General features: G+C 43.9%; 1 protein-coding gene across 1 annotated transcript; it reads left to right on the forward strand.

Annotated features, from left to right (window-relative positions):
- Nucleotides 1-3133: 3133 nt before the first annotated feature.
- LOC146342613 (vomeronasal type-2 receptor 26-like) lies at nt 3134-19222 on the forward strand. Its single transcript, XM_084808619.1, has 4 exons — nt 3134-3952; nt 5445-5672; nt 16679-16805; nt 18312-19222. The coding sequence occupies exons 1-4, from the start codon at nt 3134-3136 to the stop codon at nt 19220-19222; spliced, it is 2085 nt and encodes a 694-aa protein (XP_084664745.1).
- Nucleotides 19223-23172: the final 3950 nt, after the last annotated feature.

The following is a 23172-nucleotide window of genomic DNA, read 5'->3' on the forward strand; positions in this document are numbered from 1 at the left end:
ATCACTTTAAGACTTTGCCACAGTTTGTTGTGATCCACACAATCAAAGGCTTTAGCATAGTCAATGAAGCAGAAATAGATGTTTTTCTGGAATTCTCTTGCTTTCTCCATGATGCAGTGAATGTTGGTGATTTGATCTCTAGTTCCTCTGCCTCTTCGAAACCCAGCTTGTACTTCCGGTAGTTTTCGGTTCGCATACTGCTGAAGGCTAGCTTGTAGGATTTTGAGCATCACCTTGCTGGCATGTGAAATGAGCACAATTGTGTGGTAGTTTGAATACTCTTTGGCATTGCCCTTCTTTGGAATTGGAATGTAAACTGACCTTTTCCAGTCTTGTGGCCACTGCTGAGTTCCAAATGTGTTGGCATATTGAGTGCAGCACTTTAACAGCATCATCTTTTAGGATTTCAAATAGCTCAGCTGGAATGCTGTCATCTCTGCTAGCTTTGTTGTTACTAATGCTTCCTAAGGCCCACTTGACTTCAGTCTCGAGGCTGTCCGGCTCAAGTTCAGTGACTGCACTATCATGGCTACCAGGGACATTCAGACCTTTCCTGTATAGTTCTTATGTGTATTCTTGCCACCTCTTCTTAATCTCATCTGCTTCTGTTAGGTCCCTGCCTTCTCTGTCCTTTATTATGCCTGTCTTTGCACAAAACTTTCCCTTGAGATCTCCAATTTTCTTGAAGTGATCTCTAGTCTTTCCCATTCTGTTGTTTTCCTCGATTTCTTTGCATTGTTCATTTAAGAAGGCCTTTTTGTCTCTCCTTGCTATTCTCTGGAACTCTGCATTCAGTTGGGTATATCTTCCCCTTTCTCCCTTGCTTTTCGCTTCCCTTCTTTCCTCAGCTACTTGTAAAGCCTCATCAGACAGCCACTTGGCTTTCTTGCATTTCTTTTTCTTTGGGACGGATTTTGTTGCTGCCTCCTGAACAATGTTATGGACCTCGGTCCATAGTTCCTCAGGCACTCTGTCTATCAGGTCTAATCCCTGAAATCTATTCCTCACCTCCACTGTATATTCATCAGGGATATGATTGAGGTCATACCTGAATGGTTTAGTGGTTTTCCCTACGTTCTTCAATTTAAGCCGAAATTTTGCAACAAGAAGCTCATGATCTGAGCCACAGTCAGCTCCAGGTCTTGTTTTGACTGACTGTATAGAGCTTCTCCATCTTTGGCTGCAAAGGACATAATCAATCTGATTTTGATATTGACCATCTGGTGATGTCCATGTGTAGAGTCGCCTCTTGTGCTGTTGGAAAAGAGTGTTTGCTATGATCAGCGTGTTCTCTTGGCAAAACTCTATTAGCCTTTGTCCTGCTTCGTTTTATACACCAAGGCCATGCCTGCCTGTTACCCCGGTGATCTTGACTTCCTACTTTAGCATTCCAATCCCCTATGATGAAGAGGACATCTTTTTTTGGTGTTAGTTCTAGAAGGTGTTGTAGGTCTTCATAGAACTGATCAACTTCAGCTTCTTCAGCCTCAGTGGTTGGGGCGTAGGCTTGAATTACTGTGATGTTGAATGGTTTGCCTTGGATTCATACTGAGATCATTCTATCATTTTTGAGATTGTACCCCAGTACTGCTTTTCCCACCCTTTTGTTGACTATGGGTGCTACTCCATTTCTTCTAAGGGATTCTTGCCCACAGTAGTAGATATAATGGTCACCTGAATTAAATTCGCCCATGCCTGTCCATTTTAGTTCGCTGATTCCCAAGATGTCGATGTTCAGTCTTGCCATCTCATGTTTGACCACCTCCAACTTACCTTGATTCATTGATGTGACATTCCAGGTTCCTAAACAATATTGTTCTTTACAGCATCGCATTTTCTTTTCACCACCAGACACATCCACAGCTGAGTGTCCTTTTGGCTTTGGCCCAGCCGCTTCACTCTTTCTGGCACTACTTGGAAATACCCTCTGCTCTTCCCCAGTAGTATATTGGACACCTTCTCACCTGAGGGGCTCATCTTCCGGTGTCTTATCTTTATATTATTTATATCTTTATATTTATATCTTTATTTTGGCTGTTGACATTTAAAACAATATCAAAGGCCAAAATGCCCATTTCCTCCATTGGCTAAAGCATGAAAATGAGCATTTCAAGGAGATTCATGCATTTTGAATGGTTTTGCACAAATGCAAATTTGCGAAAATTCAAGCAATTGGAAAGAATCCAATTCTGTCAATGAGTAGACAATGGAATGGAAGGCACCTTACAATTTGTGAGTCATAGATAGAATGAAAATTATGAATCACAATTTGGACTTCCAAAAAGGTTTTGACAACATCTCTCATCAAAGGTTCCAGAATAATCTTGGGTTAAGCATTGGGTGAAGCATTGGGTTAAGACAGCAGGTCCTCTTATGGACTGAGAACTAGCCACCTTGATTGTCATTTTCTTGGTGCAAAGGTACAAATCAAATAAATAAACTAGTAAAGAAAATGAATCAGAGAGTAGGTTTGACAGGCTGTTCAGACAGCGAGCGGAAGGAAGAAGTGGTTCTATTAACTTGTGCACAAAACTATCTGGAGGTAGGGGAGGTACAGTGAGGTGGCTAATTTTGCAGATAAAACCTAATTGCTCCAGTTCAGGAAAACACAACTGAATGATGGAGAGATCCCAAAGGATTTTTTCCATACTGGTTGAACGGGCAATGAAAAGGCAAATGAGGTTCAATGTAAGCACCCATAAATACTATACATCAGGGCAAAACTGAATCCTAACTTCAGATATGCACTGATGTGGTCTGAACTGAGTCTGAGAGTGACTAATGAAGAAAGAAAAATCAGGTTTGTGTTGTCTACCTCAGCGTAAACAAGGATGGATGCAAATATCACATAGTAAAAGAGGCAGGAAATATGTGCATGCAATTGTAATTGGACGGTTTTAATAGTTGTTGGAACACCGTATGTTGCCTTGGGGATCCTTCTGGATAAAAAATGCAGACGATATTGAACATATGAGTGACTTAGAATATATATCAAGAATATTTGGAAGCCCTCAGACCCTCTTTTCAATTTCTGCAATGTCTCTCCCCTCACCAACTTTTCTTTTTTTAGATTTCATATGGCTCATTTGAACCAAAAGTGAGTGATCAAATGGGTTTCTCCCCCTTTTACCGCATGGTCCCCAAAGAGGATATACAGTACCTTGGAATCATCCAGATACTCCTCCATTTTGGATGGAAATGGGTAGGACTCATTACATTGGATAATGAAGGTGGAGAGCATTTCTTGCAGGTCTTGGAGCCAATGCTGTCCCAGAATGGAATCTGTTCAGCATTCACAGAAATTGTTCCAAAGAACATACATCTCCTTAGCATAGATGAGATTATTGATCTCTATCTTAGTGATATTCCTGTTTTCATGAAGAGCAAAGCCAATGTAGTTGTTATTTATGGAGAAAATAGATCCATTGCACGGCTGAAGGGTATTGTATTTGTAAGATCTTTGGCTTCTCTAACACCTGCTGAATATGAGGAGATGAGCTCTTCAGGGAAAGTGTGGATTATGACAGCTCAAATTGATATCACATTGCATTCCTTCCAAAAGGTTTTTGAGATCCAGGCACTCCATGGTGCTATCTCTTTCACAATTCAGTCAAAACAGATTTTTGGCTTCCAAGAATTTCTTCAAACAATCCACCCATCTGGGGCAAATGGAGATGGTTTTATCAAGGATTTCTGGGAGCAAGCATTTGACTGTTCCATTCCAAATTCCCACAGCCCAAATGAATTAAGTGAATCCTGTTCTGGAGAGGAGAGGCTGGGGAGCCTTACTGCACCTTTTTTTGAAATGAGCATGACCGGCCACAGCTACAGCATCTACAATGCTGTGTATGCTCTGGTGCATGCTTTTCAGGTCATGTACTCATCTAGAACCAAGCACAAAGCAATGGAGGATAAGAGCAGATTGGCTTCTCATGATGTGGAACCCTGGCAGGTAATGTTCCCTTACTGATAAAAGTCTATTTTTGTAACCTGAGCGCCATATAATGGTGTGACACTCAGTACTCAGGTATAACACCTCCAAATTTCTGTAAAGGATAAACACTCTCCTTTTGTCCCACTTATCTCCATCAAATCCTTCTGCTGCTTTCCAGAGATTGATGCTATGACTATTTATAGCCTCATGTATTACTGAAGGACCATGTTGGAAGTTCTCTCATCAATACCACCAACCAAAAAAGTTGCACTGATCACCATTGTTTTCCAGTGTCCAAAGTGGGATGTACTCCCTTGCCATGACTCTTCTATCATAGGAAGTACTGTATTTCAGTAGTCCATTTAGTCCAGGATCCTGTTCCTATTGTTGCCAGCCAGATGCCCCTAGAAAGCTCAAAAAGAAGACATGGGGCAAGAGACTTCTGTTCTTGATCCCAACAGCTGGTATTTAGTGGCAAAGTGCCTCTGGACCTCAGTGTTGCATGTATCTGTTATCATAGGCAGGGTGTCTCAGGGTCCTTTTCACCCAATCCTCACTGCCAAGGGTGGGTTTAATGAGAATGGCTTCACCAAGGCATAGTTGAGAATGAGAACTTAGAAGTCCTGTGCCTTTTATAAAGGAAATACAGTAAATACATGCTTTCTTTACACATCCAAGTCATGCCACTCAGCAAGCAACAAAGAGTAACATACAACAAAGCAAACATAATCATTTTGTAGTCCTCTTTATTGATTATACTTCCATCCCAAGTGCTTCTACCAAGTGAGCATTTGCTGGAACAGGGGTGTGGTAGTTGACCTGAAGTCCCTGACTTGGCCAGCTAACAGGCGAACACTGACACTGTGGACCTTGGTACCCAACAGGTACTTGGTGAAGCACTTTGCCTGATAATGCTGGCTTCATATTTGCCCCAGAGTTCTCAGCTCCCTCCAGTTGCAGGAAGCCACCTTAATACTGATCATCCCTCCATTTTGCTTCACCTGTTTTCAGGTTTTTGCTTGAACTGCTGCCAGCTCTGTCTAAGCCGTTGTCATCTGTAGGGACCTCCTTAGAAAAAAATCCTGTAAGCATTCCCTTTCTTACAGCTAGAGAGGTGAATGGCAGGGACCACTTGGTTTCAGTATGCATCATGACTGGTTCCCATTGAGAGACTTCTCTCCCAAAAGTCTGCCTAATGCCATCTAAACTAGAGGCCATCCAGATATCTTTGGCACCAAATTCACAGATTAAATATGTGCTGTGAGAAGAAGTTATTCTTTCTCTATCCTGAATAGCCTGCTAATCAGGATATTAATTGGATTACCTAAAATTATATGATGGTGATAATGCTGGTGTTCTTGATGATGATGATGATAAAAATCTATCTCACCCTTACTTTTTAAAAATCATAAATGTGTTCATTCATAAACGCATATCTCATTCCATCATGGAAAGGTCTTTGAAATGAAAGTCTTTTTAATATATTTGATCCCTTTCTCTTTCGTTCTAGCTTTACTCTTTGATTCAGAGGATCTCCTTCAACAACAGTGCAGGAGATGAAGTTGCATTCAATGAACATGGAGAATTAGCAGCTGGATTTGATATTACAAACCTGGTGACTTTCCCAAATAGGTCCTACATCAGAGTCAAAGTGGGAAGACTGGATCCACAGGCTCCTCCTGGCAAAAAGTTCATTGTGAATGAGGACAGAATTCAGTGGCATGGGTGTTTCATTCAGGTTTGGCTATAGCTGCATTACCTCTCAACTGACACAGTTACTTGTCACTGAATGATTTAGAAGTCTTACTCTAAACCAGTTTAAGAAGTGGAAGGACCCACTAACTATTGAGTGTGGCCATTGCCTGTCAGTCAGTTCTAGGGAAGACCTCCACTAGTAAGGCAGAGTTGAGGCATCATTTTATGCTCCATGTGCTATGCCATGTTCAGATGACCAGATAACCCATGCCAGGTGTAATTAGGGAAATGGCAGCCATGCAACAGGCACCTGGGAGTGGGTAAAAGAAGCCACTATGCCTTCTTTTCTCTGGTGATCATCTGAACCTGGCCATTTGGCAATTAGAGTGTCTATGGCTAAGAAAAAAAATTCCTACCCAAAGAGACACTCAGACACTATTGAAGAGGATAACGTGCCATAATGGCACATTTATTGAGGTTTACAGAGATTCAGACGTTCAAACTGAGTTTGGGGGAGTTAGCTGAGCAAATGGAATTGTTAACACATACCAGTTGGGATGCTCCAGGCTTCATTAAGTTATGCCTCAAGATGGGAAATTAGCTGCATCTGCAACAAAGCTGAACTTCAGGCCTAAAAGTAGTTTTTGAGACTGTGGGAAAGAGTCTTCTCAAAGGTAGAAGCATACACACATACACAGAAAGAGGGTAGTGGAGGCTACATTTTGAACTAAGAACATCCAAGAGCATTATACCTTTCCTGGACTAAAGCCCTTTCCTGCAGACACAAACTAGCAAGTGTTGCAATTCCTGGCCTCAGGTGGAGAACAGGAAGCCTTGACTATGGGAAGCAGGGCACTCAGTGATGGCAACTTGCTCTGGCAAGCAAGGAGCCTAGTGATTTCAGTGGGAAGGCGGCTAGTCCTTCAGTGATTTCAGCATGGAGCCTTTCCTCTGGGAGAAGAGACTCAAGTGATTTCAGCAGCAGCATGGCCCCTTATCCCTGGGGAGTGAGGCATGTAGTGATTCCAGCAGCATGGCCCCATGCTTCTGGGAATAGGAGGAAGTCAGCAGCATGGCCCCATACCTCTGGGAAGATTGGGAATGACAGCAACATGGCCCATGCCTCTGAGAAGAAGGGGGACATCTCAGGCTGCCCAAACCTGACAGTTTTTATACAGTTCAGAGAAAGGCGGTGACATCACAACCTTGATAAACCAGACAACACTCACAAGCACTGGAAGTGGTGATACTTGCTATGGGATAAAGACAAAGCTAGACCTAGAGCTTTGTGAACCGCCCAGAGAGCTTCGGCTATTGGGCGGTATAGAAATGAAATGAAATAAATAAAATAAATAAATAAATAAATAAATAGACCTTCTTCCATATAACCAAAGAGAGTGTTTGGGTATAATGGCTGTACTTGCTGGAAACAGGAGCCCTAATGGGTCCTTCTTGCTATTACCATTCTGTTAACAAAATATGATCTTACAAACTAATGGCTGTCTTAATGACACGTATCAAGGCTGGAGTGCAACAACAGGAGCACATTGCAAGGACTAGACCCAGTACCTTATGAGATATCACTCTTGCTACACAGCACATACATATTTTGCTCATCTTTTACCCCCACCTGTGCCTTTGGGAAATGCATTTTAGGAAGGCTATTAGAAACTGAATTGCTTGATCTACTCTTATCCGAGCTCTCAGCCCCATTCTCAGCCTTTCTCCCACCTAGGGATGCAGAGGACTTCCACCGCGGACTCAAATGAGGCCAGATTCCAAAGAATACAGCCTCTGGAGTCCATAGTGGAGAAGCCACACTTACCTCTGGGTCTGGAGGAGTTCCCTCAGAGCAGCTCTCCAGCTCTCTATGAGATGTGATACGCCAATGACGACTGCCATTAGCCTATCGTGGGGAAAAATATAGCTGTAAATGGCATAAAGCACTGACTTTGACCTAAATTGCAGCTGTTTACAGCTGTATTTAAGTCAAAGTCAGTGCTTTACAGCCTCAAATGGCATACAGTATGCCATTTGCAGCTGTATTTTTTGCCGCAATATGCTAATGACAGCGGCCATTAGTGTATTGCATAGGGATGTCAGAGAAATCTGTTGTGGATTCAAATGAGGAATACTCAGGAATCCACAGTGGATCGGGACCACTTACCTCTGCTCCAGGAAGATTGGAGGTGGAATGGCACTTGGCTGCTTCTTTGAGCCAGAACAGTTCGCCTTCTCCCTGTCCCTGCTGATTGCCTTTAAAAAAAAGTCTTAAAAAAAAGATGGCGATCAGGGGGACATGCCCATAGACTTGTATGCAAAATAGAGTGGTGAATGTTGCATATGAGCCTATGAACACATAGACTTATATGCAAGATTCATGACTCTATTTGCGTATAAGTCTATGGGCTCATCCCCCCCCCATCACCTTTTTTTAAAGACTTTTTCTAAAGGCAATCTGCAGGGACAGGGAGGAGGCGAATGGGTCTGGATGGGAGAAGGCGAATGGGTCTGGATGGCAGGAGGGAAGGTAAGCGCCCCCAATCCAGTCCCCCTCCCCAAATCCTAGTGGAGAGGAACTGCTCTGAAGGATTCCGGAGTGGAGGAACGGATCACCTCCCCCACGCCCACGGATTCCCCACTGGAACAGATGGTGGGGAATCTGTACACCCCTAGTATTGCATATTATAGGGATCCAGAGAGCCGCTCTGCCAATTCCAGTGGATGCGGATGGGCTCTGGAAGATTCTGCAGGGCCCTGAGTGGTCTGAATTGCCCCTAAATGGGCCCCTTCCTGGACTGGACAGTGTGGGGTTCATACATCCCTACTCCCACCTTTGCTGAAGCTAGGGATGATGACTCCTGGCTTATTAGCTGTGTCTCAAAATGGAGTCAGTGTGGATCACTCAAAAGAGAGCTAGTTCATAACAGTACAGAACTGAGAAGAGAATTATCCTTTCCAACTCCAGCAGTGACCCTCCCCCTCATATTCCAAATAAGCTTTTAATAGTTTCCATTTACACTAATGGATGGTTATTTAAAAGCCTCCACTTACTGATCAGAGATAAGGGCAGGAGAGAAGCTCGCAGGCTGCATAGGCCATTATGCCTCCCATGGGCCATTCCCAGCCCATGCGCCACAGGTTCCCTATCCCTTCTATATAGGACACTTCCGGATTCTCAGAAATCATGGCTAAGAGGTACCTGTGTACTTGAGGTTGTTGATAATTCTCCCAGCAATCTCAATTCCGACCTGTGATTCATCCAACCTGGCGTTTCTCATGATGTACTCTGCATATAAGTTAAATAAGCAGGGCAACAATATGCAGCCTTGTCGTACTCCTTTCCCAATTTTGAACCAATTGGTTGTTCCATCTCTGGTTCTTACTGTTGCTTCTTGACCCTCATACAGGTTCCTCAGGAGACAGGTAAGGTGGTCTGGTACTCCCATCTCTTTAAGAATTTGCCACAGTTTGTTGTGATCCACACAATCAAAGGTTTTAGCGTAATCAATGAAGCAGAAATAGACATTGTTCTGGAATTCTCTTGCTTTCTCCATGATCCAGAGAATGTTGGCAATTTGATCTCTAGTTCCTCTGTCTCTTCGGAACTAGGGATGTACGAAAGGGAATTACCTGGACCCACAGCTTGCTTCGTGGTGGGGAAGAGGCGCTTCGGTTCTCCCCCCGAAGTTCAGGCTGGGGGTGGAGGCGCCCCGCCTCGCCTGGCCGAAATTCAGGCCGGGGGGGGAGGCGCCCTGCCTTGCCTGGCTGAAATTCAGGCCGGGGGGGGAGGCGCCCCGCCTCACCCGGCCGAAATTCAGGCCGGGGAGAAGCACCCCGTCTCCCTGGCCGCGAAAGAAAAAGTGAAAAAAAAAACCCGTGACAGGCTACATAACGATTTACGTAGCCTATCACAGCTAGATTTCAAGAGTCAGCCATGATAGGCTATGTAAATGGTCACGTAGTGTATCATGGGTGACTTTGGGGGGAAAAAAAGCACGTACGCAAATGGCGGCGCCCATGGGGCGCCGCCATTTGCATTCCTGAGTTTGGCACGTCTAGTCTACGTAAAGATTTACGTAGACTACGGCAAAAATAAGGGAATGCTATTTGCATTGCCGTTATTTTCGCCGTAGTCTACGTGAATCTTTACATAGACTAGACGTGCCAAACTAAGGAACGCAAATGGTGGCGCCCCATGGGCGCTTCCATTTGCGTACGTGCTTTTTTTTTTTTTCAAAGTCACCCGTGATAGGCTACGTGACGATTTAGGTAGCCTATCACGGCTGACTTTGGAAATCTAGCCATGATAGGCTAAGTAAATTGTTACATAGCCTATCACGGGTGTGTGTGTGTGTTTTTTTACTTCCCTTTTTTATTTTGCAATGGCGGCGGTGGCAGCCGGTCAGAAGACCAGCCGCCGCTGCCGCTGCCGCCCCCACCGAACCGCCGGCGAACCATCGCCGGGACCTGCCGCCGAGAGGGACATTCGCATGAGGTAAGTCCCATCCGGGGGGGGGCAGGGGGCCGGCGGAGAATTTCACCACCAATTTCGGGGGACCGAATGCATTGGCATTTGGCCTCCCGGAAATTCGTGGAGAAATTCTCTGCCATCCCTATCGGAACCCTGCTTGTACTTCCAGTAGTTCTCGATTTACATACTGCTGAAGCCTAGCTTGTAGGATTTTGAGCATCACCTTGCTGGCATGTGAAATGAGCACAATTGTACAGTAGTTTGAACACTCCTTTTCATTGCCCTTCTTTGGAATTGGAATGTAAACTGTAGGGATGTACGAAAGTCACTTACCTTTTCAAAGGGTGACATTTGCGGTGGGGGGAGGCGCTTCGTCCCTCTCCCCAAAATTCTGTCCGGCCGGCTCTGTTCCACGGAGATGCTGCGGAGCCGCCGGCCGGGGCCGCCAGCAGCTGGACATCCGGCCACTGGGCAGCCTGCAGGGATGCAAATGGAGGCTGCCATAGCCACCGCCATTTGTGTCCCTGTATTTCGCCGTGAAAGGTGTCCTAAATATTTACATAGCCTATCTCGGCATGCAAAGAAACAACAGCAGCAGACTCAAATGGCGGCGGCTACGGCAGCCGCCATTTGCGTTCCCTTTCTTTTGCCATTTTAGCCTACGTAAATATTTACATAGGCTAAAATGGCGAAAAAAAGGGAACGCAAAGCCGCCATTTGCGTCCGCTGTTTTGTTTTGTTTTTCCTTGCTGTGATAGGTGATGTAAATACTTAACATAGCCTATCATGGCCTCCGCAGGGATGCAAATGGCGTCCCTGCAGATGCGGCCGCCATTCGCAAGTCACCGCGGACGGCAGCAGGTAAGTGCTCCGTTTCGCATGCCTTTTCTGGGGGGGATGGGGGCTTCATTCTGCCATGGATTTCGGGGGGCCGAATGCACTGGCATTCGGCTTCACCAAGATCTGTGGTGGAATTCTCTGATATCCCTAGTAAACTGACCTTTTCCAGTCTTGTGGCCACTGCTGAGTGTTCCAAACTTGTTGGCATATTGAGTGCAGCACTTTAACAGCATCATCTTTTAGGATTTTAAATAGCTCAGCTGGAATACTGTCATCTCCACTAGCTTTGTTACTAATGCTTCCTAAGGCCTACTTGACTTCACTCTCTAGGATGTCCAGCTCAATTTCAGTGACCCCACTATCATGGCTATTCAGATCTTTCCTGTATAGTTCTTCTGTGTCTTCTTTCCACCTCTTCTTAATCTCATCTGCTTCTGTTAGGTCCCTGCCTTCTCTGTCCTTTATCATGCCCGTCTTTGCACAAAATGTTCCCTTGATATCTCTGATTTTCTTGAAAAGATCTCTCGTCTTTCCCATTCTGTTGTTTTCCTCGATTTCTTTGCATTGTTCATTTAAGAAGGCCTTCTTGTCTCTCCTTGCTATTCTCTGGAACTCTGCATTCAGTTGGATATATCTTCCCCTTTTCCCTTGCTTTTCGCTTCCCTTCTTTCCTCAGCTACTTGTAAAGCCTCATCAGACAGCCACTTGGCTTTCTTGCATTTCTTTTTCTTTGGGGTGGATTGAGTTGCTAACTCCTGAACAATGTTATGGACCTCGGTCCATAGTTCCTCAGGCACTCTGTCTATCAGGTCTAATCCCTGAAATCTATTCCTCACCTCCACTGTATATTCATAAGGGATAGGATTTAGGTCATACCTGAATGGTTTAGTGGTTTTCCCTATGTTCTTCAATTTAAGCCGAAATTTTGCAACAAGAAGCTCATGATCTGAGCCACAGTCAGCTCCAGGTCTTGTTTTGACTGACTGTATAGAGCCTCTCCATCTTTGGCTGCAAAGGACATAATCAATCTGATTTTGATATTGACCATCTGGTGATGTCCATGTGTAGAGTCGCCTCTTGTGCTGTTGGAAAAGAGTGTTTGCTATGATCAGTGTGTTCTCTTGGCAAAACTCTATTAGTCTTTGTCCTGCTTCATTTTGTACACCTAGGCCATGCTTGCCTGTTATCCTGGTGATTTCTTGACTTCCTACTTTAGCATTCCAATCCCCTATGATGAAAAGGACATCTTTTTTTGGTGTTAGTTCTAGAAGGTGTTGTAGGTCTTCATAGAACCGATCAACTTCAGCTTCTTCGGCCTCAGTGGATGGGGCATAGGCTTGAATTACTGTGATGTTGAATGGTTTGCCTTGGATTCATACTGAGATCATTCTGTCATTTTTGAGATTGTACCCCAGTACTGCTTTTCCCACCTTTTTATTGACGATGAGTGCTACTCCATTTCTTCTAAGGGATTCTTGCCCACAGTAGTAAATATGATGGTCACCTGAATTAAATTCGCCCATGCTTGTCCATTTTAGTTCGCTGATTCCCAAGATGTCAATCTTGCCATCTCATGTTTGACCACCTCCAACTTACCTTGATTCATTGATCTGACATTCCAGGTTCCTAAACAATATTGTTCTTTACAGCATCGGATTTTCTTTTCACCACCAGACACATCCACAGCTGAGTGTCCTTTCTGCTTTGGCCCAGCCGCTTCACTCTTTCTGGCACTACTTGGAAATACCCTCTGCTCTTCCCCAGTAGTATATTGGACACCTTCCAACCTGAGGGGCTCATTTTCCGCAATCATCTCTTTTAGCCTTGTGATACATTCCATGGGTTTTTCTTGGCAAGAATACTGGAGTGGGTTGCCATTTCCTTCTCCAGTGGACCACATTTTGTCAGAACTCTCCGCCATGACCTGTCCATCTTGGGTGATCCTGCACGGCATAGCTTATGGCTTCACTGAGTTACGTAAGCCCCTTCACCACAACAAGGCAGTGATCCATGAAGAGGCTCAGACCTTATACCATCATAGAAATGTAGGAAGCTGGATTATGCCAAGTGAACGTTTTTGCACATCTAGTATTATCAACTATGGTTGGCAGTGGTTCTCCAGGGTCCAGAGAAGTGGACTTTGCTACTTGATCAGCTGCTACCTGATCCATCTAGCTGGAGATACAATGAATTCCATTTGTGATGGCATGATATGTATATGGTCTATCACAGAACAATTCTCCCTTCCCAATGGAATCTGCATCAAATCAGCACTAGAGTTTCTCCTTGCTCTTCAAGCATAATTGTATGCTGATATTTAAAAGAAAATAAATAAATATAACAGGGTCCCTTAAGCATCTTCAGCCCCTAGACAGTAAACATCAAACTCCAAGTAGTGACTTCTAGGGATGTACGAAAGTCACTTACCTGTTCGCGGATTATGTTGATGCTGGGGGGGAGGCGCTCCGTCCTTCCCCCTGAAATTCTGGCCGGGGGGGAGGTGCTCCATCCCTCCCCCCCCCCGGATCCTGGCTGGCCGGCTCCGCTCTGCAGGGATTCTGTGGAGCCACCAGCCATCTCCACCAGTGGCCGGACATCCGGCCACTGGCTAGCAGGGACGCAAATGGCGGTGGCCATAGCCGCTGCCGTTTGCGTCCCTGCAGTCAGCTGTGATAGGCTATGTAAATGTTTACGTAGCCTATCACGGAAGATTAAAACAAAACAAAATGCGTGTACACAAACGGCGGCACCCATGGGAGCCGCCATTTGCATTCCTTATTTTGGCACGTCTTAGTCTACGAAAACATTTACGTAGAGTACGGCGAAAATAAGGGGAACGCAAATAGCGTAGATGCTATGCTATTTGCGTTCCCCTTATTTTCGCTGTAGTCTACGTAAATGTTTACATAGACTAAGACGTGCCAAAATGAGGAATGCAAATGGCGGCGCCCATGGGCACCACCATTTGCGTACATGCGTTTTTTGTTTTGTGATAGGCTAGGCTACGTAAACATTTACGTAGCCTATCAAGGTGTTTTTTAAAATTTAGTCGTGATAGGCTACCTAAATCTTTACGTAGCCTATCACGTTTTTTTGTTTTTTGTTTTTTTAAAAACTTGGAAATGGCGGCGGCGGCAGCCAGTCAGAAGACTGGCCGTTGCCGCCGCCGCTGAACCGCCGCCGGAGCCGCTGCCGCCAGGAAGATATGCCCCAGGTAAGTCCCGTCTGGCATTCGGCCTCCCCGAGATCCATGGCGGAACGTTCGTACATCCCTAGTGACTTCCTTCCCCAGTTCCTGTTGCTCTAGTAAGCATTTGTGGGGCTGGTTTGGGTAAGCCCCCTACACCATTGAATACCTTGCTTTGGCTGCTTGGGTTGTGTGCCATTTTTTTTTGCTCCCTATGACTTGTCTTGCCTTCCAAAATGCCCTCAACCTGCCAGTTGTTACATATTTGTTAAGTAATTAAATGGATGCATATGTAGGCAATCATCAACTGACTGACAGAGCAAAATAACAATAATAAAAAGCAAGTCTCTTTGTTTTCTGCCAGTTGAATAATGGGAACCAAAACAACAAAATACACACACAAAAACCCACCAAAAAACCTAATTTGGTTATATTGAAAGCATATTACACAATATGCTTTTATTACACAAAAGAAGGCTTTCTTCAGAAACTGCAGGTTTTGTCCAAATGAGGAGAAAAAATGTGAACACAACCTTGCCCAATGGAAATGAAAAGAGACAATAGGGATGACTCTCCACCAAGGATTTTGAAATGCATATCACTAATAACATCTGTGCCAACAATATACATACATCAGAAGTAGGAAGCTGGATAGGGAGGAAGTAGGACTATTTGATGGAAGCAGAGTTGAAAGAGTACCAAAAGAGGTTGTGGAGATTACCCTAAATGAGTTCCTTTCATATGTCTTTCCTGAGAATGATGTAGGGCAGATAGCTATGCCTGAACTGACATTTTCAGGAAGCGACTCTGAGGAATGGAGACAAATAGTGGTGACAAGAGATAACGTTCCTGACCTTATTAAAAAAAAAAACCCTGAAAGCTAATCAATCACCAGATCCAGATGGTACCCATCCTAGAGTTCTTAAGAAACTAAAAAAATGAAATGGCAGATCTTGTGACAAAAATATGTAGCATGTCCTTAAGATCAGCCTCTGTACCAGCAGAGGACTGGAGAATGGCCAATGTAATGCCTAGTTTTAAAATGGGATCCACTGAATGGCAGCCATTTAGTTTAACACTTCTTCTGGATAACTTGGTGGAAACCATTATTTAAGGGAAAATTAGTAAGCATATGCAGGAACATGCCCTGCTGAAAAGAACCAAATTGGCTTCCACAAAGTTAGCTATTTTCACTAACCATTTTAGAGTTCCTTGAGAGTGTCAATAAATACGTGGACAAGGTGATCTGGTAGACATTGTTTAATTGGACCTTTGACATAGTCACAAAAGACTCCTGAGCAAACATAAGAGTAATGGAATAGGAAGTGTGGTCCCCTTATACATCAGTAACTGCTTAAAGAACAAAAACTGAGAGTAGGAATAAATGGTCATTTTTTACAATGGCAGGATGTTGTCCCACAGGGATATTTATTGATAGTTACTGATATCAATGATTTTTATTTTGTTCATAAATGATCTGGAATTAGGAATGAGCAGTGAGGTGGCCCAGTTTGCCGATCTTGCCAAAAAAATTTAGGGTAGTCAAAACAGAACAAAAGGATTGGTGGGGTTTCGAAAGAATATCACTAAAATGGGAGAATGTGTATTAAAATGGCAAATGCAGTAACTGTAAGCAAGCGTAAAGTGATGCACACTGGGGCAAAAAATTCCAACTTAACATATGTGCAGATGGGATCCAAGACAGTGGTGACTGACCAAAAAAGAAACCTTGGGGATGTGGTGGACAGTTTAATGAAACTGTTGGCCCAGTTTGTGGCTGCTGTGAAAAAGGCAAACAGTATGTTATACATAATTAGAAAAATGAATTGAAAATAAAACTGCCAATATCATACTGTCCTTATACAAATGAATAGTCCAATCACACTCAGAATACTGTGTACAGTGTTGGTCACTGCACCTAAAAAGTTGGGAAAAGTGCAGAAAAAAGCACCCAAAATAATCAAGGGGAGAAGAATGACTCTCCTATGAGGGAAGGTTAGAATCTGTGGGACTGCTTAGCTTAGAAGAAAGGTAATTATGAAGAGACATGATAGGAGTGTACAAAATTATGCATGGTGTAGATAAAGTAGATACAGAGCCATTTTTCTCCCTCTCTCATAATACTAGAACCCAGGGTCCTCCCATGAAGCTGATTGGTAGGAGATTCAGGAAAGATAAAAGAAAGAAATCACTCACACAGCACATAGTCAAATTTTGGAATTCAGTACCAAACGATGGAAAGATGGCCACCAACATTAATGGATTTAAATAGGATCAGATACGTTCTTGGAGGATAAGGCTATTAATGACCACTACTCATATTTGGCAAATATTACTTCCAGTATCAGAGTCCATGTGCCTCTTCTGCAAGTTGCTGAGGAACATGAACAGGAAACTGCTGTTGAACGCTCCTCCATCACAGGAAGGTGGTTGAGGAACATCATTGTTATTTCTCTATGTCAATACCTCTGCTATTTACCAGTATACAATTTTTAAACAAATATTTTGCAAACATTTACTCAGAGCTATTCCTTTTGTTCATGGGTAGGTGCCACCCTCCTCTCTCTGTAATGATAGGTGCCATCCCGGTTACAGCAGAAAAAAGAAGGAGGGGGAGAAATTTTGTTGCTATGATTGTGCTGTATGTCCAGCAGGGAAGATCACAAATCAGACAGGTAGGAAATACATTGTTAACGTACATGACTTGGATCAAATATGCAATTATATGGGATTAAAGACAATAGGTGTAATCTAGAGGATACACAAGCCTGCCATTGCTGGACTTTGGGCCATTGAAAAAGAGGCGAAAGGATGTGCTTATTTTCCATTCCCCAATTATCTTCAGTTATTTGCTTGATAATTCAAAACAAACAAACAAAAGCGAACCAGAACCACATTCCAGGCATGATCCCTTCTCCCTAACAAGGGTGCTCATTTTCAGGGCTCATGAGAGTAAGTGCTATTGGTCTCATTTGGGTTGCCATCCTGGTTACAGCAGAAAAAAGAAGAAGGGGGAGAAATTTTGTTGCTATGATTGTGCTTCATTTCCAGAAGGGAAAATCACAAACCAGACAGGTAGGAGACACATTGTTAACACACATGACTTGGATCAAATTTTGAATTAATCTAGGGAATACAGATACCTGCCATTGCTGGACTTTGGACAATTCAGAAAAGAGGCTAAAGGATGTGCTTTTTAATCTGTTCCCCATTTTTCTACAGTTATTTGCTTTATAATTAAAAAAGAAAGAAAACAGATTAAGAAAAGTGAACCAAAACCAAATTAAAAACTTTATCCCCTGTCCATAATGGGAGGGCTTATTTTCAGGGCTCCTGACAGTAAGTCCATTGATCTGAACTGGTTTTCCTTTTGAGTCAAAATGATAGGATTGCACTATGTGCCTGCATTGTATATTTATGTACATATTTTTAGAATTATCTGGCACCCTAAATGCTCTGATGAAAATCTACCTGAGACAAATCTCAGCTGCATGAGGCACTATCAGAAATACTGCCTTCATATCCTGCCTTTTTTGGATATAAATCCTTCCATAGCATGTTACACATAGTATCAACATACATTTATTAACAATAACCAGTAGTGCTTTTTTAAAAAGAAACTCAACAAGTGATCAGGATACTTCCCATATGACTCGATGTGGTAGATTGGCTTGTTGCAGAGGGTAGGGTGGAAAATCCGGACCTGAGGTAGTATTCATCTGCCTCCTCCACTTCTGGGATCCTTCCTATAAGGCAAATGGTTGTAGATGGCCCCATGGGTGGGACAGGCCAGTAGACCAAGTGTACCTCAGTCCAGACACTGAGATATGCTTTGTCTACCTGCCTTTCTCTCCTCTTTCCTATATGAGATTAAGTGCATGAAATTAGATCGGGTAGACAGGTCATTACTACCCTCTCCTGATCTGCCACTGTTGTGGAGGGAGATGGACAAAGCTTTCTACAGGGAGGAGAAATCCTAATGAAAGTGTCTCCTCCCTCCACTTGAATGGCTGGCTACTATCACATTGCTTGTTAAAGAATGTTAGTCTAGGATATGCAGGTCATATCACATTGAGATTACCATTAAGAATCTCAGGAACTGGAAAGAAACATCTTACCCTGAGAACAATCAAAATAGATTTAATATTTAATATTATTTAATAATAATTTTCCTCTTTCAGACATGGATTATTGCATCAGCTGCCCAGAACATCAATATGCAAACAAGGGCAGACATGAGTGCATTCCCAAAGTTAAAAGCTTCCTTTTCTTTGAAGACCCTTTAGGAATCACTTTAGCTTTGCTGGCTCTTTTCTTTTCTCTAGTCACAGCTCTGGTGCTCTCAGTCTTCGTTAAGCAACGGGACACTCCCATTGTCAAAGCCAACAACCGGAGCCTTACCTATGTCCTCCTCATGTCTCTTCTTCTTTGCTTCCTCTGCTCCTTGCTCTTCATTGGACAGCCCAATAAGGTGACCTGCCTTCTTCGACAAACAGCTTTTGGCATCATCTTCTCTGTTGCAGTTTCTTCAGTTTTGGCCAAAACTATTGTTGTGGTTGTGGCTTTCATGGCCTCCAAGCCAGGGAACATTTTTCAGAAATGGGTGGGGAAAAGATTGGCACATTCTGTTGTCATCTCCTGTTCTCTTGCTCAAGTCGGCATCTGTGCTGTTTGGTTGGCTAGTTCTCCCCCATTCCCAGATTTGGACATGCACTCAGTGTTTGGAGAAATCAATGTGGAATGTAATGAAGGTTCGGTCACCATGTTCTATTGTGTTTTGGGCTATATGGGATTCCTAGCCATTCTTAGCTTCACGGTGGCTTTCCTAGCGAGGAAGTTACCTGACAGTTTCAATGAAGCCAAATTCATCACTTTCAGCATGCTACTCTTTTGCAGTGTTTGGCTGACTTTTGTTCCAACCTACCTAAGCACAAGAGGAAAATACATGGTGGCTGTGGAAATCTTCTCCATCTTGGTTTCCGGTGCTGGGTTATTGGTCTGCATCTTTTCCCCAAAATGCTACATTATTTTGGCAAGGCCTGATTTGAACAACAGGGAGCAGCTAATAAAGAGGCAGCATTATGCTATCTAAACTTTATCCCTTCGTTCTGCTGATAGAATAAGTTAACTGTGTTTCCTAGGAAGCTTCTCTAATGTAATTCAGAGGGCCTGCACAAAATGTGATCTTGGGTTATTTTGTAGAAAGCATCACACCTTTGTGTGTAGAATGAAACCTCTTGAATTTATGACAGATGAAAATATTCGTCCCATTATGATTGCTTCTTGCTTGATGTCTTTGATGGAGGTTGGGTGGTGGAAGTTATGAAATAAGCACCATATACTTCTAATAGTGTATGTCCACCATCTTTTTGTTTAATTTTTCCAATAAAGGAATTTTACTTTTGAAAGGTAATTCTGGACATGGCTGTAGTACGTACTAAAGAAATAATTGTAAGGATTGTAATCCAGCTACCCAAAGATTCCCATTTGTACAAATCTTGTAAAATTGTACAAATTCCCATTTGTAGAATATTCAAATATGCATGCACATTATCTTAATAATGCATAATACAATAACCATATGACTAGTCTGGCACACCTATTGCTGTCATAAGGAAAACATTTGGCTATAGGTCCTTTCCTGCATTCCACACCCCTCCGTATACTGATGGTATCTTTGTGCCAGTCTTCCCCTCATCATACTTACCATAGAGGGGATAGAGAGGGAGTTAAAGCACAGGGTATGCCATCTATGCCAAGAAGTGGGGAGGGGGCGAGCTCAGATGTTCTTTCACTTGTGTAATGCATATCTAAGGGCACGTTCCTCTGTATGTTTAGACAGGAAAAAGTCCAGCAACACCTAGCACTCCCCAGCCAGACCTTATGAGACTGGAAGTTCCCACTTCTATCCCAAGTGGCCCCTTTCCACCACCACTGTTCCTCACATTCAGTGAGTGGGGAAGAGTGTGTGGATGAAGAACAAGCTCCTATATGTATTGGATGCACCAGATGGGGTATGGTTCTACAAATGTTTTGAAGAAGAGTTGTCATGAAAAATATTAGTTCTTGAACATCCTCAGCAGACATCCTCTAAATTAAAGTGGTATGTATGTTTGAGTGTTAATATTTATTTATTTATTTCTATCCTGCCATTTGTGTCAATGTCACAAACTGCTTCACAAAAGAGTAAAAAAAGACACTGAACAAACAGAGACATGGTACTACAAAATAAATCCTATACAAGTCTATGGGGGTGGGGGTGGGGATATCTGTCGAATTGCTGGTGGGCACTTGCCAAACTTTAAAATCATATAAATAATGAATTCCTTGACCTTTCTTCCTCAAATCAAAATGAGTGTGAACCATCCTCAAGCTCAGCTCCCTTACACTGCCAAGTTTCAGAGCACTTTCTTTGACCCATTTTCTCAATATAAGCCATGGGTGTAGAACTAGATTCTGGGTGGGGAGTGGATGACCTCTACCCAGCCCTTGATGCCTATGTGACATCATTTGCTCCCTGACCCAGAGACAACACTTTGGCCAAGCAACAACAATTTGGCCAGGGACCACAGTTTGTTCTGTATCACTTTTCCCTGTTAGGAAAGTGAAGTTGAGCAGCCTAGACCCTATGGCTCAAACAAAGAGGTGTCAGGGCTCTAACCCAATCTTTAATCACCACACTTCCTTTCTGCAATGGGGGAAGGAGGCAGGGTGGGAAAAGCAGGAGCTGCTAGGTCCTCTTCACTACTTCAAAGGAGGAGCAAAGGAAATTCCCCTGGCCCACATCATCCCATCCACACAGTTCTCACAGGAACCCTTTGAAGTAAGCAAGTCTGAGAAACAGTACCTGACCCAAAGTCATCCAGGAGCTTCTTGTCTCAATGGGGATTTCAATCCTGGCTTCTCCAATCTTGGACCAGGATTCTAATCCCTTGCCCCCAAATTCTGAAATAAGGTGATGTGAAGTTGAATTTGGATTAACTAATGGCCAGAACTTCAATTAAGAATTTGAAGGAAACCTACCACAGAATATTGGTAACTGCCTACCATACCCCCAGTTAGGGATGTGAGAACCCATCCCAGCTTGGGTTCTGAGAGTGCCAGCCAAGCTCTCCAATGCAAAAAGTGCTGTGGATCACCCATATACCCTAGTTTCACAGCACTACTTTGCGTGTAAGTCTATGGGCAAGTGCTGCCGATCGCCATGTTTTTAAAAACATGGTGATCAGGACAGAGACAAACAGCCCCAGGTAAGTTTTGGGCTGCTTACTGAGCATGAAGGGGGGGCTCAACTGCAGCCCAGAGGGCCAACAAGCAGCGGGGGAAGCTCGGTGGGTGCAGCTCAGGGGACGTGGGCACCAGTGGTCCAACAGATTTGCAGACTGAAATGGGTGCCCACACCATCCCTACCCCCAATATGGATAAATATTTGGTGTACAGAGGCATGATTGCATTACCTCCTACTGCAACACCAAGCTTTTAAGTCTAAAATGAAAGACAGGAGACGGCCCTGCAGATCTGTAACCACTGAGACTTGGAAATACTGAGTGAGGTGGAGTCTTGACACAATCCATTTTATTGCTGAGTATAACTGTGGTAACTTTCAAATAGACACATGCATTCCTGCTCCAGCCTGGGATTACTGCTGCAGATGCTCAGAAGATCAATATCCAAATGAAGTGTAAGATCAAATAAACAACACAATTTCCACTGGTTTTCCAAACATGCCCATTTTCCCCTTGATCCCATCCTGAAGTTCACTGTAGGTTATTCTGAAATCAATGTCCAGTTCCTGTCCCAGTAAGTAAAAGAAGAATATTGTGGTAAGAACTATCAAGTATGTTGCCTCAACACCAGAGGGAGCTCAAGAACATCAGAGAAGTGATTATCACCCCTATAATGATCAAAATCACTGTCATTGATTCATCTAACTAAAGCTCCAGTGGCTTCTCAGAAGGCACTAGAAAGAAAAATAACAACCTAACAAGGTTCAGATCAATAGAACCTGTGCTGTGCCACTGGGTGCTAAAGTCACATTGCAGGGCTTTGTCACTAGGACTGAATAGTTCTCCTATTTGCATTGCATAGGTGAGACTTGAAATAATTGTCTCTCCACTGGCATTCAAGGCACAATTTTAGAACAGACATGAGGCTAAGCATAAGGATGGCAGCATCCTCTTTCAGAAGTACATTAGCAGAACTCAACTTCAAGCCAAGCCAGCTTCTTTAAACTAGGGATGGACGAAAGGGACTTACCTGGTCCCGCAGCTTGCTTCGCGGTGCGGGGGAGGCGCTTCGGTTCTCCCCCCGAAGTTCAGGCGAGGGGGGGGAGGCACCCCGCCCCACCTGGCTGAAATTCAGGCCGGGGGGGAGGCGCCCCATCCCTCGCCGCCTTAATTCAGGCCGGGGAGCAGCGCCCCATCTCCCCGGCCGCGAAAAAAAAGTAAAGTAAAAAAAAAAAGCGCATACGCAAATGTTTATTTTAAAAACATTTTTTAAATGTTTAAAAACGCTATTGGTGTTGCCCTTATTTTCGCCGTAGTCTACGTAACTCTTTACGTAGACTAGACGTGCCAAACTAAGGAACGCAAATGGCGGTGCCCCATGGGTGCCGCCATTTGCGTATGCGCTTTTTTTTTTTCAAAGTCACCCGTGATAGGCTACGTGATGATTTACGTAGCCTATCATGGCTGACTTTGGAAATCTAGCTGTGATAGGCTACGTAAATCGTTACATAGCCTATCACGGGTGTGTGTTGTTGTTTTTTTACTTTACTTTTTTATTTTGCAATGGTGGCGGCAGTGGCCGGTCAGGAGACCGGCCGCCGCCCCCGCCGAAACGCCGCCGAAATGCCTCGGGGACCCACCACTGAGAGGGACATTTGGCCACAGTAAGTCCCATCCCGGGGGGGGCGGGGGGCCGGCGGAGAACTTCCCCACCAATTTCGGGGGGCCGAATGCATTGGCATTCAGCCTCCCAGAGATTCGTGGAGAAATTCTCCGCCATCCCTACTTTAAACCAGTCACAAAGCAGCTAGTGATG

This window comes from Heloderma suspectum, chromosome 6, assembly GCF_057233095.1.
Source record: "Heloderma suspectum isolate Gila_16-S chromosome 6, 16-S_ref, whole genome shotgun sequence".
Classification (NCBI taxonomy): Eukaryota; Metazoa; Chordata; class Lepidosauria; order Squamata; family Helodermatidae; genus Heloderma; species Heloderma suspectum.